General features: G+C 41.7%; 1 protein-coding gene across 2 annotated transcripts in view; it reads left to right on the top strand.

Moving 5' to 3' along the window:
* Nucleotides 1–13282, top strand: part of GNAL (G protein subunit alpha L) — a 180092-nt gene that overhangs the window by 54844 nt on the left and 111966 nt on the right. The window contains exons 1-2 of one of the 2 annotated variants that reach the window (XM_054284576.1): nt 11843–12380; nt 12719–12791. In XM_054284576.1, coding sequence (XP_054140551.1) covers nt 12242–12380; nt 12719–12791 — 212 coding nt within the window. In that variant the 5' untranslated portion in view covers nt 11843–12241. Of the gene's footprint in view, nt 1–11842; nt 12381–12718; nt 12792–13282 lie in introns of those variants that run through there. The other variant, XM_054284575.1, reaches the window with a different exon arrangement.

Consider the following 13282-nt stretch of genomic DNA (forward strand, 5'->3'; position numbering starts at 1 on the left):
TCTTTAATACAAACTGTGGAAGTTGGCATCAATAGTGAAAAAGAGCTCAAAAATAAAAGTACCAAAAATGCAGCACAAATAGGGGTATATCTGCAGAATGATGGCTAAATTTCATAATGACAATTATAACTTCATTGCAGCACTCTGCAGTGATCCTTTTAAAGTTTCAAGCAGGTGTTTACCTAAAACAGTTTAATTTAGGCATATGCATGGTCTTGTTCACTTTATAGAAATATGTACAGATTTCAAATATTCCCTATCTGGCATAGGGTCATTTGGAGAAAAAAAATTCTGAAGTAAGGCAGTCTTTATAGGCCTTGGATCCAAAGGCAGTTTCATCAGACTCCACAGAAACTCAGCCAGTAAAGGTGAACACTGTCCACATTTGGATGGTGAGGAGCCAATGAAAAAGTTGATGAATTGGATTATATCACTACCTTTAAATGGAGAGGTAACTTCATACCAAGAGACAGAAAATTTGTGTGTGTGCACATAACATACCTATTACCTTAGGTTTTAAATTACATAATTCTACATGCTGCTTGCTTTTCATTTTTATTTTAAGGGAAATTCAGACTTGCCTCAGTGGGTTGATAGGCAAATGCTAATTTTCATATGTACTAGCATCAGTACACATAAGGCATTTTATTCAAATTGTCCTAGCTTGCAGTTGTGGTAGAATTTAGAGGGGGAGGAATTTAAAATACCAAAAAAATAATGCAGAGAATAATGTATTGTCACAATCCCTGTAGTGAATAGATATAGAGTAGTTTACAGTTGAAGGATTTTTCTTCTTCCATCTTCGAGAAGCATCACAGAAGAGAAGTTGGAGCTGATTTCATGATATATTGAAGATATGAATTGCTTGCTCATATGGGTTTTCTCATTGCTTGAGGTCATTGGATGCCTTATGGACTAAACTGTACAGCACTGTACTGAAAGAACTATTCCTTTTAAGTGAAGAAAAGCATTAAAATGTATTAGCATTAATTCTTAAGAAAAAAAGTGGGTTCATTAATACCACTGAAAATGATTAATCATCCCCAGAGTTGTTAAACTGCATGCAGAAACTCTGTCACTTGCTGGTGACCAGCAAGTTATATTGGTCACCAGCTCTGCACCTTTGCTTTCCAAGTTATTTACACATCAATGAGAATTCACTAATTTTGGCTTGCTGCCATGCAGTGCAGTTGCTCAGCTGTATTTCCTGCTAGTAACCTTTACTTCCATTTCACAGTGATTTCTGGGCACTGTTTGTTAGATTTCTAGATAAACTTACCTTGAATCCATTTAGAGTTTGGGAAGAGAAAAAGGCATTTCAAGGGAGGGATTGATCAGATAATAATCTAATATTTTTGTAATTAGATTTTAAACATCTGTGTCAGAATGATTTTAGTTGTGGCATTGCACCCCACATTTGATTACTATAAGATTCAGCTCTTTGTGCTGCAGTTGCTTAAATTGTTACTGATGGTAAAGTTTTGCATAATGTGCAGGGTTTTAACTCTTAGTGCATGTAACATCATGTAACATCACTGTGCATGCTTATAGCAAGTTTTCTGTGTGGCCCACAGCAGAATTTTCTCTTCTTATAATTGATCGGTTAACCCCAAAATGTCAAAGTGAACAGATTCCAAGCATAAACTTGGAATACGTAACAAAACCCTAGGGTAAGGGTTTTCATGTGCCAGGTAAATAAAAGATTTATATGAAAAAACACTGTAGTGTACACTTGGAATAGAGGAAGCTGTAAAAAAATTACATTATTTTTGTATTGTATATGGATAATATGGCATTGGTTTGTTTAGTTTATAAGTAATCCAAATACTTCTGGAGTATTTTTCAGTATAAAGCATGACTTTGTAAGTTACCATCATGGTTTCAATAACAGTTAGAACAATCATCTGCTAAGATTTATTTCTGAAAATCTGATCGAATAACTAAAAACAAGCCAAACTTTAATAGTTATGTAGTGTTTGTATTTTTTTTTTTGTCTGTTGATATTTTAAATTTTTGAAGTGCAGTCTATCCACTCAGTATTTTCCAGAAAGGCACAGAAAAGAATCATAGAATGGTTTAGGTTGGAAGGGACCTTAAAGACCCTCTAGTTCCAACCCCCATGCCAAGGGGAGGGACACCTCCCACTAAACCAGGTTGCTCGTGGCTCCATACCCATTCAACAGGTTCATGGCAACAAGCATGCCATAAATTGTCCATTGTATACTAACACTCATTCAGGATTCCACAGGCAATTGAAATTACAAAGAAACACAGATTTTGGCAGTACTGGAAGTATTTTGCCACAGCACCAGTTTTTTGTTAATGTTTGGCTGTGTGCTCTGTGCAGTTAACAGAAGACAGCCATTGGCTCATGCTGCAAATCACATAAAATTTCAGAGATAGCATATGGAAAGTATCCAAGTTAAACTGGAAAATGTGGGCACTTGACTCAGTGACATCTTCTTCTCTTTTCAACTTACCTTCTTGCAGGGCGTACAGAGAAGCAATCTGACTGCTCAGAGAGCTGTAAATAGCAGAGAAGGTAACTGGGGCTGGGGAAGCAGTATGGTAAAGGCATGAAGGGAGCCTGAGGAGATTCACAGATTAGCAGGAGGCTATTGTTTGCTGACACAATAGAAGGAACAGGCTCCAAAAGGTGTGTGGATGCCTGCCATCTTCTGCCTCTGCTGGACTTCCACAGCAGAAACAGCAGCTCACCGTGATATAGTGAAAGCATGATGAAAGGGATGCCCAGGTGCCCTCTCTCCCCTGAGACAGTTGCACTACTCTCTGAGCTGGAATTGGGTGATGTTTTCTCCAGTCATGCTCTTACCAGATTCAGGCTCTTTTGGCAGCTGGAAACTAATTTCTTTTTCTGTCTCATTTACACATGGCTTGCAGCATCTCAAGCCAGAATTATTAAATTAGGTGAAACAGTTCAGTTTGGAATATACTAAATCTTTTTCTCTAGTCATGGGAAAGCTCTCTGGTACTTCTCTGGAAAGCAGCAACATGCCTTTTGATTTCTGTAAGGCAAAGCCAGTGGTCCTGACCCACAGCTGTGGATACAACATTGCCTGCAACAGCCCTTTGCAGTGCTCCTGCTGTAGTAGGAAGCTGCAGCCCTTGTGCCCAGGACAGCAAGGGAAGCCATGGTGTGCAGTGTGCTTCACCTGTCATCAAGGCAAACACAGTGATCCCAGTCTGATAAATCCTGCTCCTCCTAGTCTGATACCAGCCATCCAGTTTAACATTCTTCATCCCTCTTCTCTGTTCCTCTGCCAATTTGTGTTCCTTTATCTTCAAGGAAGGTGACACATGTTGATTGTGTTTTCCACAAATTCCTACAATGTTAATATTTTTCTTTTTGTGAGGAATACCTTGTTTGACTTGTTTGATATGTTCTGGGCCTCCAATTTGGCAAGGTGGGGAGGGCAAATCCTTGTTTAGTTTTGATTTGTTTTCATGGTCACTCTGACAGCTCATGGTCATTATGAGATGAAATATTTTGAGAAATTAAGCTTTCAGAGGGGAGGACTCTATGACACATGCAGAAGAGCTGCATCTGAGGTGAATATACAACTCATATTTAGGCATTTGCTATTTTTTCATAGTTTCTGCAGCCTCAATAAAATTATATGAAAATAATTACATTGAATAAATTTCTGTCATGCACTCTGTGCCTTCTACAGATACAAACCTTGAATCTTTCTGAACATACAGCTGTCCATTCCCAAACACACTAAGTTGTTGCATGGACACAAGCATGTGAATGGTACTGAGGAGTTTTAACCTAGCTTAATGTAAGTCATTTGCATGCTCAGACAGAGCATCCTTGTGTCCTTCTTCCAAGCTCTCCCCTTTGTATACAGTGTTACAGTGGTTTGTATTTCTGATAAACATTTTTCAGGGTTAGCCTTTTTATAGCTGGTTTTCCCTACATCAGCAAGCAGTACCCTACACTGTCTAAAGGTTAAAAGCAGATTTGTCAATGAAAATTTATAGTACTTGATTTTATTTAAATCAAGTGTTCTCAATTAGTGTCCATGTAAAAGAACTATGTAATAGAATACAATAGTCATAATGGATCTAATGATCCTTAAGTGGCAGATTATGATCATATCTTTATTAGTGGTAGTAATTGTGGTGACAGTGTTGCTGACAGGTTAAACCATTTCTTACGACAATAGCTTTTGTGCTGTTGCATTGGGATCAGAAATGCAGCTCCTGAAGATTTGCATAGTGTGAAGAATAGGCTGCAAAGACATGGAAGCATAATCTTGTCATTGTGTTTAGTGATGTGGGTGGCAGATTGTGTGTAGCTGATTCTGAGCAGGAAGAGTCTGCATATGGGTAGGTTTAAAGCCCTTTAAATGTTTTAGGATTGGTAGGCAAATTGGTTGACGATGTAAGTGATGTTGTAAGTTGTTAAATATTCCAAGCAGCTATAAGCTTTCTAAAACCTTCTCAGTGTTTTAAAACATACAGTGCAGTGTCTGAGCAGCTGCATTAGCTGAAATTGCTGGATTAAACCCCTTTTGCACTTGTGCTATTCCTAACCTCAGACACTACTGTGGTTGTTCTGCATAGCATTGTGCTGCATCATTGGGGCATTAGGATTTAAAATTTTAAGGAGGTTGTGAGGCATCAAGCTAAAATGGGTCTCTTTAAAAAACAAACAAACCAACAAAGCAGAAAACCCCAAACCAAAAAACAACCAAAAGCAAGCCTACAATTATGCTGATTGTACAGAAACGTGGCACCATTGTTAATAAGTCTGAAACTTTAAACCCAGCGAAAATGTTACCATAGTATAGGAAATTTTCTCACATTGTGTGTTTTTATTGTAAAAACAAACTACTTCTTTCCCAAAGTATGCGAGAAAATACTGATTCCTCAGTAACTTATTAAATAGCTTGTTCCAAAATGTCTGCAAGTTCTGTGGACTTTTCAACCTTTCCCCCTTCTCCTTTGTGCACGAATGCTTTTATCACCTTTCACCCCAAGTGAAATGATCCTGTGAGAAATATTTGCTCCAAAGAATCTAATCCATGTTATACAAGCAGCCCAGTAGATGCTAGAAAAAACTTTTGGGTTTTAGTAAAAATAAGATCAGTAAAATCATATGGGTTTGAATTTCATTAACTCATTCTATCAGAATAGTATTTGAGACTAGCAGTGAATAAAGTAAGTAAACAGTAGAAAAAGAGAAAAAAATAGACTTACTTTCCAGGAGATTATTACACTTAGAGATTGTATTTCCCCCTCTGCCACATAGGTATGCAGATGGAATAGTGTATGTCTAAATATGTAATGTATCTGCTTAGTCTTCATATTGACCATTTTCTCTCTCCAGAGAAAAAAATAAATTCATGTCATGAAAGCCTAAAGTTTAATTGTAACATAAACCTTGTTGTGGAAAGGACCACGTGGGTCAACAAGCCATGTCTCTTCAATTGTGAGCAAATATGTGAGAGTTATTTAATCCAGAGATCATTGGCTTTGCACAAATATACCCTAGAAATACTTATAGGAAACTTAAGATCTAAAATCACAAAAGGCCAAGCAGAACATGACTCAACAGGTATTTGTTACAAGCAGATGTATAGTTTAAAATATTAGATACATAAGGAGAAAAATACTGGGTGGTTGTTTATTCAGTAAGTTTTGATATTTTATCTGGATTTGCTAGTCATGCAGTCAAGCAAAAGCTGTATTTCTGTGGTAAATATTATTTATGTAAATCAGGTTGTGAGTGCACAAGGCTACCAACTTACTGGGAACATTATTTCCTGAAGCGAATTTTTAATGACTGCTCTTGTGTGTAATTGCATGTTGGGATCCTTAAACAGGGCTAAGAACCAGTTACAGAATTCCCCACTTCATGCTAAGGTACTTGTATGCAGTGATTTTCTATATTTGTAAGAATTTTCTGTGGAGAGATACCACTAACCATTCAGGCACTCACAGGAATTAGAGCATAACTTTTTAAACATGTACTTCCTTTTTTGTTTTGAAAATCAACCATTTCTTGGGCTAGCTAAAACTTAATTTCTTGAGCAGAGAAGTTAAAACAACTGAGAAGAAACTAAAAAGTATCTCTGAGTTTATATCAAGATAGAGGGATAATACAAGGAGATCACAGGTCAGATGTGTTTGGGGTAAATGTAGAGAAAATCTAGCTCAGCAGAATGTTGTCTAAATACCAGGGGTGGAGGCAGGCACGCTATGACTGTGAGAGTCCTGCTCAGAGGCGTGCCTTGGAGTTAAAGGTGAGGTTAACGCACATCACATGGATGTTCAGTGTCTCACAAGTTAGTTTTCCTTCCAGTTTTTTGTTCCTGTCCAGCTAGTGAGATCACGATAGTTGACCTGAGCATTTATTATTAAATGCAAAATTTTATGTGACATACAAAAGCTTTTACAAACTGCAGACAGATGATCTGGCTTTGCTGTTACAGCTGTGCAAGATGTTAGTCAGCATGTTGCAGAGAATCCAGGACATGTCTCCTGTATAGGTTTTACTCCTTTTCTGAAAGTGGTAACTTCAGCTATAATTCTAGCTGACTTCTTTATTTATTGATTAATTCACTTCTAAATTAGGGCAATATTAGCGTGTTTTGCTTGGTTTTAATCTATTTAATTCTAACGACTCCCCTAAACAACTGATTAGAACTAATTTTCCACTGCCTTAAAATGGGAATGCATTACTTTGTTAAGGGGGTGGGAGGGAAAGTTGGGGAAGTGCCCTTGGAGTGTCTATCCAAGTAAAATTCTTCATAAACTGGGATACTGACAGAAAAGTGCCTCCTTTTTTTGCCAAAAATGTAACATATCCTATAATACTGTTGTCTTGTAAATTCATCAAAAACTTATTCCTTTTGCTTATTGCAAATGCATCTGTGTCACTTTGGTTAACAATGTTATTTCATTGTAATATGTAAGAATATTTAAACCACAGGAGATTGCTTAGTCTTTTAAATGCTATTAGGATGTTGCTGGATTTGTGTTAGTTTCAATCATCTGCTTCTGCCTCTGGTACCAACAGAATGGACCTGTGTGCAATGATGCCATGTGAGTCTCTCTTCACAGATAAGGAATTTCTAGTCAGAAAAGACAAGAGTAAACGCTGAAATTATTTTACCAGTAAGGGTCTAAAGGGAAGCCCTGAGCTGATGGGATGGCCATAGCAGAAGTTCCCTGTTCCCTCTGCTGTCTTTGGGACATGGATGAGGAATAACTAGCTTGGATGAGGAATAACTGGCTTGAATCAAAGAGGATTGTCTTCTTTCTTTAGTGTAATCATACTGCAGATCTGCTTTTCACCTGATGCTTTTCTACACAGGCTTCCCAAGGAGCATCTGGCTCCTGCTAGATTTAATCCTCCCCTTCACAAATGCTTTCTCAGGGCTAAAGGCTATCATTGTCATTTCTGTGGACTGCTGCCTGCAGTTTTTCTGTGAAAAACTTTTCTTTTTCTTCAGACTATTATCATAAGCCCACAGCCTTCTACTCTATCTTGTCACCTGCCTTCTGCTGCCTTTTGCTGCTTTCTCCTTTTTGCTCCCTGTGCTGCACAAAGATGGGAGAGGAGTGGGCACAGGAGAAATTGGTTTGTCAGGTGAGTTACACAGTGGCAGCTGCCAAGTAAAGGAGTATGGCTTGGGAAACAACTGTGTCAAGGAGCCAAGGACCTACTCAGAGCTTTGCCAGGCCTGTCAGCGTTGCCTGACCCTCTTCTGCATCAGTGAATTTGTCCTTAATCAATGGACATGAAGGCAATTTGGGATCAGGTCCACAGTCACTGTGCAAATGCATACCTCATCTTTTCTGGCATGTCTCCCATCCTGCTTCTTGAAACATATGAGCCCCTCTCAAAAAATTGTAATTACTTTTTTGAGGTCATGGGTTTAAACAAAAGGATGAAGGTTAGAGTTTGGTTTTGAGTGTGATATTCACTTCTCTGCAAAGTACATGCTGTTTTTTTCCTAAACCCTTAGTCAGTATTTTTAACACAGACCCATACTTTTTTTTGGTTCCTGGTTCACATATCTTATAAAACTCCAAATGTAGCCTTCCACAGAGTGTGTACTTTTGTGTTAATATTTGACATCTACAGAGAGAGAAACTTACCAGTAATTTATTGCTAGAGAGAAAGAATTCTTTTTCTTGCATGCCTATGCAGTTACAATTCATTTTTCTCTTTTTTTTTCCTCCCAAGTTTGATGCTGAGGTGGAGTAAAAACTCAACCACTAGTGTGTTGCATATCCTGATTTGCCAGCAGTAGGCTACATAAAAAGAGAGGTCAGTGAGGAGAAGCAGAGATCAGGGCACCAGTGTTACTCACCTAGGAGAGTGCCCATACTTGAGGGTAGTGTCAGCAGAGAGTTCAGAGATCCCTGTGAAAGTTGAGGCAGGAAGATTTGCAAGCTGGAGAAACCTCTTTACCAGTGACTTAGGTCCCTCCTATGCTTTTGATTACCTTCATCTTTCCATTTGTTCTTTTTTAAAAAATGGATCCAAAGCCTCAAAGGAGGCCATGTAAAGGGAAGATGGGCTTCAAATGGTCTGCAGGGTTGCTGTACAGAAACTTTCTCCACTTTTACCTACTGTTTGCAAGAAAAACCTCTGCATCAGTCCTGCTCTGGATTGGAGGGGCAACCAGAGCAGGACTCTTCAGCTGCATCTGTAGGAGATCCACATTAATTCTTTCTGGGGTTTTGTCCCTTCTTACTCCAAGCAGAACAGGCACAAGAAACGAGACTGACTTTGTGGCAGGGGTGGCCACCCTGTGTGGCTTCAGCTGAGCTGCTGTCAATCCTGAGCTCCTCCTCCATACAAAAATGCAAATATGGCCTCAAGCAAGCATCTTGTGCTCCCCAACATTCAGCCTGAGGCTCACAAACAGTGCATCCTGAGGTGGGAACTCAAAGAGGAAAGCAGGAAGTAAAGGTGTCTCCAGTTTCCCCCCAGGAGGGCTTATGCTGTATTGCCTGGTTGCATGAGGCAATAGCACCAAATTTAGCACAAAAGTAGAAGGCAAATCTCGTTTTTTCACACAGATATCCACTCAGTGTGTACTTATATTTATAAATATATGCATATATAAATGTGGATATATAAATATATGTATGTATGTATGTATGTATGTATAAATATGTTGCCTGATATGAAGGGGCAGAAGCAATGTGAAATAGCTCATCCTTCAGGAACTCAAGGAGGATCCCACACTGGTTGCCTCAGAAGAGAGGGGAAAACCAGGAAAAGTCTTCTTTTCTTTGTCTGGGATTTTGTTTTTATTCCTGTGTACAGTTTGTACTGGAAGTTGGTTTGGTGATGCAGCACCGCTACAACCTTTTATAGAGTTTTAGATTTATCTGTATGCAGAAGAGACATATTCACATATGATAGCAATGGTTTCTCTCTGAAAAAAAAAAAAAAGAGCTGTGTCCAAAGGGGGTGAAAATTTCTCTGTTGTTTATTATTTCTTCTAGGATTTTGTAGTTCAATTATGTTGGGATAAGTGCTGTGTTTGGGAAAAGCAAAGGGAGGGTTGGGAATATAATTACAGCTAGAAGTTCTTTCTGGGCACAGGTTGCTTGTGCATATCATTCTTGAACTGTGTGATCTTTTCTCAGGAGGAAGAGACCCAAAGGGGTCATGGGGTTTTTCGAGGGGGAGAGAGGAAATGAGAAACACTTTCCCTCTTTTGGAGAAAGGTAAAAGCAGGATATACCAGGATCCTGTAAAATTCTGTTTATTGGCACTGAGCCGTTTCAAAGCTGGGAACAAGTCTGCACCAAAAATCCCAGTGTTAGTACATGAAAGAGGAAAATTGCTGGGGAGAGGAGGGGAAGAAACAGGGCAGATTCCTGCAGACTTACTGACACGAGCCAGGCTTGGGACTGAGGTCTCAAACTGAGGTATTTACACAGGTAATGAATACGGCTGCACACATCTTGGGCATCATAAATGACGGCTTCTGACACTGAAGGACTATGAAAATTCAGACCCAGTTAGTGATTTCTAACCAAGCCATTCAGTTTGGGCTCTCATAGTGCTGTGGCAGGGAGCAAACATGACTGCTCTTCACAAAAGCTATTCATCATAAATCCTGTGTCGGACAGCCTCCAAAACCAGCAGTCACCCTGAACTGTGCTTCCAAACCTATCTGTATCTGAGGTGCTTTTTGTCTCTCCAGACAGAAAAATGTCAATAGGAAAAAGAAGCAGTCTGTCCTAAAAAAAATTGCAGCTCAGAAACACTTAAAAATTCATATTTTGACTTGGCAGATCCTGTCAATCCTGTAGTATGTTAGCCCAGCTTCCTCCACCTATGTAAGAGAGAAGATGAAAACAGCTTCCAGGGTAAAGATCAAGCAGTACCATAAAACCACATATCTGGCACTTGAATTCTGTAGTCTTCTGTAAACTCCACATACCCAACCACAGGTGGAGCAGTACCTGTTCATTTTCTTTCTGGGTTCTGCCCTTTTCACCTTCCTCTGATGTGTGCTCAAATTAGACAGTACCAGTTTCTCTTCCTTGATTCAGCATTTCCCAGCTGAGTGAGGGAGCCATTGAAAAAAACCAAAACAAACTAAATCCTTCTGCTTGTAAAATCTAGTTTCTTTTTGCTACATACTTTTCAATACATTTTAGATTAGAATACTGTTTTGTTTGATTGAAGTTGATGGCAATCTCTCTTTGATTTTAGTTGTGACCAGGATTTTGCACACGTATGTATCTATCAAAATATTAATTTTTCAGTAAGCCATCTTTGAAAGTATGGGTGACTATTTGGACATAAAAGCTGAAAGTATTTGGGGACTGCAGAGTAACATCCATTCTTTTTCTGGTGTTCTTGTATCAAGCATCACGTCTGAGTAGTGCAGGTGGTTTCTATGCAGGGGGAGTTTAGGACGAGCCAGGTGCTGTACTGCTGCTTTTGCACTGAGGTGCCAGTTTGCAAGGCAAGAGATTTGAAGCAAAAAGGAATACCTATAGGGTTGTCTAGCTTGAAGTTTCATTTTATGATCTAAAATGGAGGCAAATGAAGGAACAGAGATACGGTTTCTTGTCGACATTTGTTGTTGTAGTGATATTAGACGTGCATATTATCATGTTCGTATTGCACATCACCATGAGCTGTTTGGATAGCTTTATTTTCTGGTTTAGCTGATGCAGTGTGGAATATTCAAAGGGAAAAGCCGGCCCATGTGCTGCCGTGACTACCTGTGTGGCAAGGGACATTTTGTTGGTTAAGCAGTCGAGGCAGGGTGTTTGTGCACACGCGTACTCTGTGTGTCGGGGTTCAGGCGGGCAGACCCCGGCCGCTCCCACACGCCGGTGCCCGGGGCTGCCTCCCGGCGCTGCTCCCGCAGGGCGGTCACGATGGCAGCCATCACCTGCGCCAGCCTGGGCACCCGGCAGTGCCAGCCCTCGCTCCGGTAGCGGCCAGGCTCTTCCAGTACCGCCGAGGAGCTCGGGGAAAGGTCGGGAAAGCCCCCCCCGGTGCCCAAGCGCGGCGTCCCGCAGCTCGCTGCCCCTGCGGCAGGCCGCGGGCGGGGGTCCGGAGGCCGCGGGTCCCGCGGCGGCGGTGCCAGCTCCGGGTTTTGGCGGCAGCAGCGCGGCCGGGGCCGCCGGGCGGGGCGGGCGGGGGCGGCTCGGGCGGGGGGCGCGGACCCCGCAGCGCCGCCCGGCCCCGGCCCCGCAGGATCCAGGTAGATCCGTCCGGCTTTTACCTTTCTCCTTCGGCTTCCCTGCGCGTTGGGCTGGTAGCGGGGCTGTTTCCTGGTCTCGCAGAAAGAGGCAGTGCTGAGTTAGGAAGACAAAAATAGACCTTTACAGAGAAATATAGGGATTGTGTGCGCGGTGGGGAGGGAGAGCGGAGAGCGGCACCCGGCTGGTTTCCAGGAGGAGCCCTTTTCTCCCTCTCGTTGCATGTTAGGCATTTTTGCACAGCTTTCTCCCCCCACCCCCTCCCCGCCGGGGCAGGGTTACCTCTGCCGCCTGCTCTTCGCATCTCTGGTGGGGAGCGAAGCAGCCAACTCCGCTGCGATCGGAAAGCGGCCAGAGACCATTTTATGTGAGCGAGCCGGGTGGGAAGAAGCGGAGAGAAACCGTCGCAGGGACACACGCGGATATAAAGACTTGTCTTCTGCCTCCCCCCCGCTCCCTCCCCCTTGTAAATACTAAATCTGAGAAGGCAGCGATTTGACATCCACCCTGAGCAGCGGCTATGGGGTGTTTGGGCAACAGCAAAACGGAGGATCAGCGTATCGATGAGAAAGCGCAGCGAGAAGCCAACAAAAAAATAGAGAAGCAGTTGCAGAAAGAGAGGCTGGCTTATAAAGCGACACACCGCTTGCTGCTGCTGGGTAAGGAGGAAGCGGCAGAGGTGGGGGCCGGGGCGAGCGGGGCGAGCAGGGGGCAGCAGCCCCAGCCCGCCGGGAGGGGAGATGCGGCGTGCGCCTTGGCCATGGAAAATGTGGGCTGCTCTGTTGAGCAATAAGCGAGGCGTCCACAGATCGCCTGAGACACATGGATGCACACATACAGAAATGCTGCCGAGGTGGGAGATGCTGTCGCGTCCAAAAAAAAACCCTTAGAAAAAAAAAAAAAAAAAAAAAAAAAAAAAGCAAACCAAAAAACCTCTCTGACCACTCAGCCCGAACCGTGTATCTCAATGTTCTCCCTTTCCTTCTTTCTCTTTTAGGGGCTGGTGAGTCAGGAAAAAGCACTATTGTGAAACAAATGCGAATCCTACATGTCAATGGATTTAATTCAGAGTAAGAATTGTTGACACTTTGTGACTTATTTTTCCTTAAATGTTGGAAACAGGTTAACACACAGTACGCTAGGAAATTTCTCCTCTCATCCCCTGTGTTTTGGTGGCTTGACACTGTGTTGTGCGGGAGGGAGGGGAGTGAGAATAAGGAAATTGCTGCTATTGTATGTTTGCATTTTCTCCTTCTGGCCCCTTTACTGTATTTTACACTGTTGCTACTGCAGCGCTTGACAGGCCCCTGTGTAGCAACAACATGGCGACTACTTTTTACATAGAAGCAAATAACCAAATATTGCATCTGCCTGTAATATAAAAATACATGTCAAATCATAATCAGATGACATTGTGTGCTGTTTTTCCGGTGCTGGGGTTAGCATAAAACTGAAACTAATTTTGCCTATTTGTTAGAAATCCTCCTGTTTTGTGAGGCTACATAATTTTCTCTCTAAAGAACACTTTTCCAGAAATCATTATTAATCCATAGCATTCATT

Source organism: Melozone crissalis, unplaced genomic scaffold (assembly GCF_028551555.1).
Source record: "Melozone crissalis strain CALT ecotype California unplaced genomic scaffold, PUWL_Pcris_2 ptg000042l_1, whole genome shotgun sequence".
Lineage (NCBI taxonomy): Eukaryota > Metazoa > Chordata > Aves > Passeriformes > Passerellidae > Melozone > Melozone crissalis.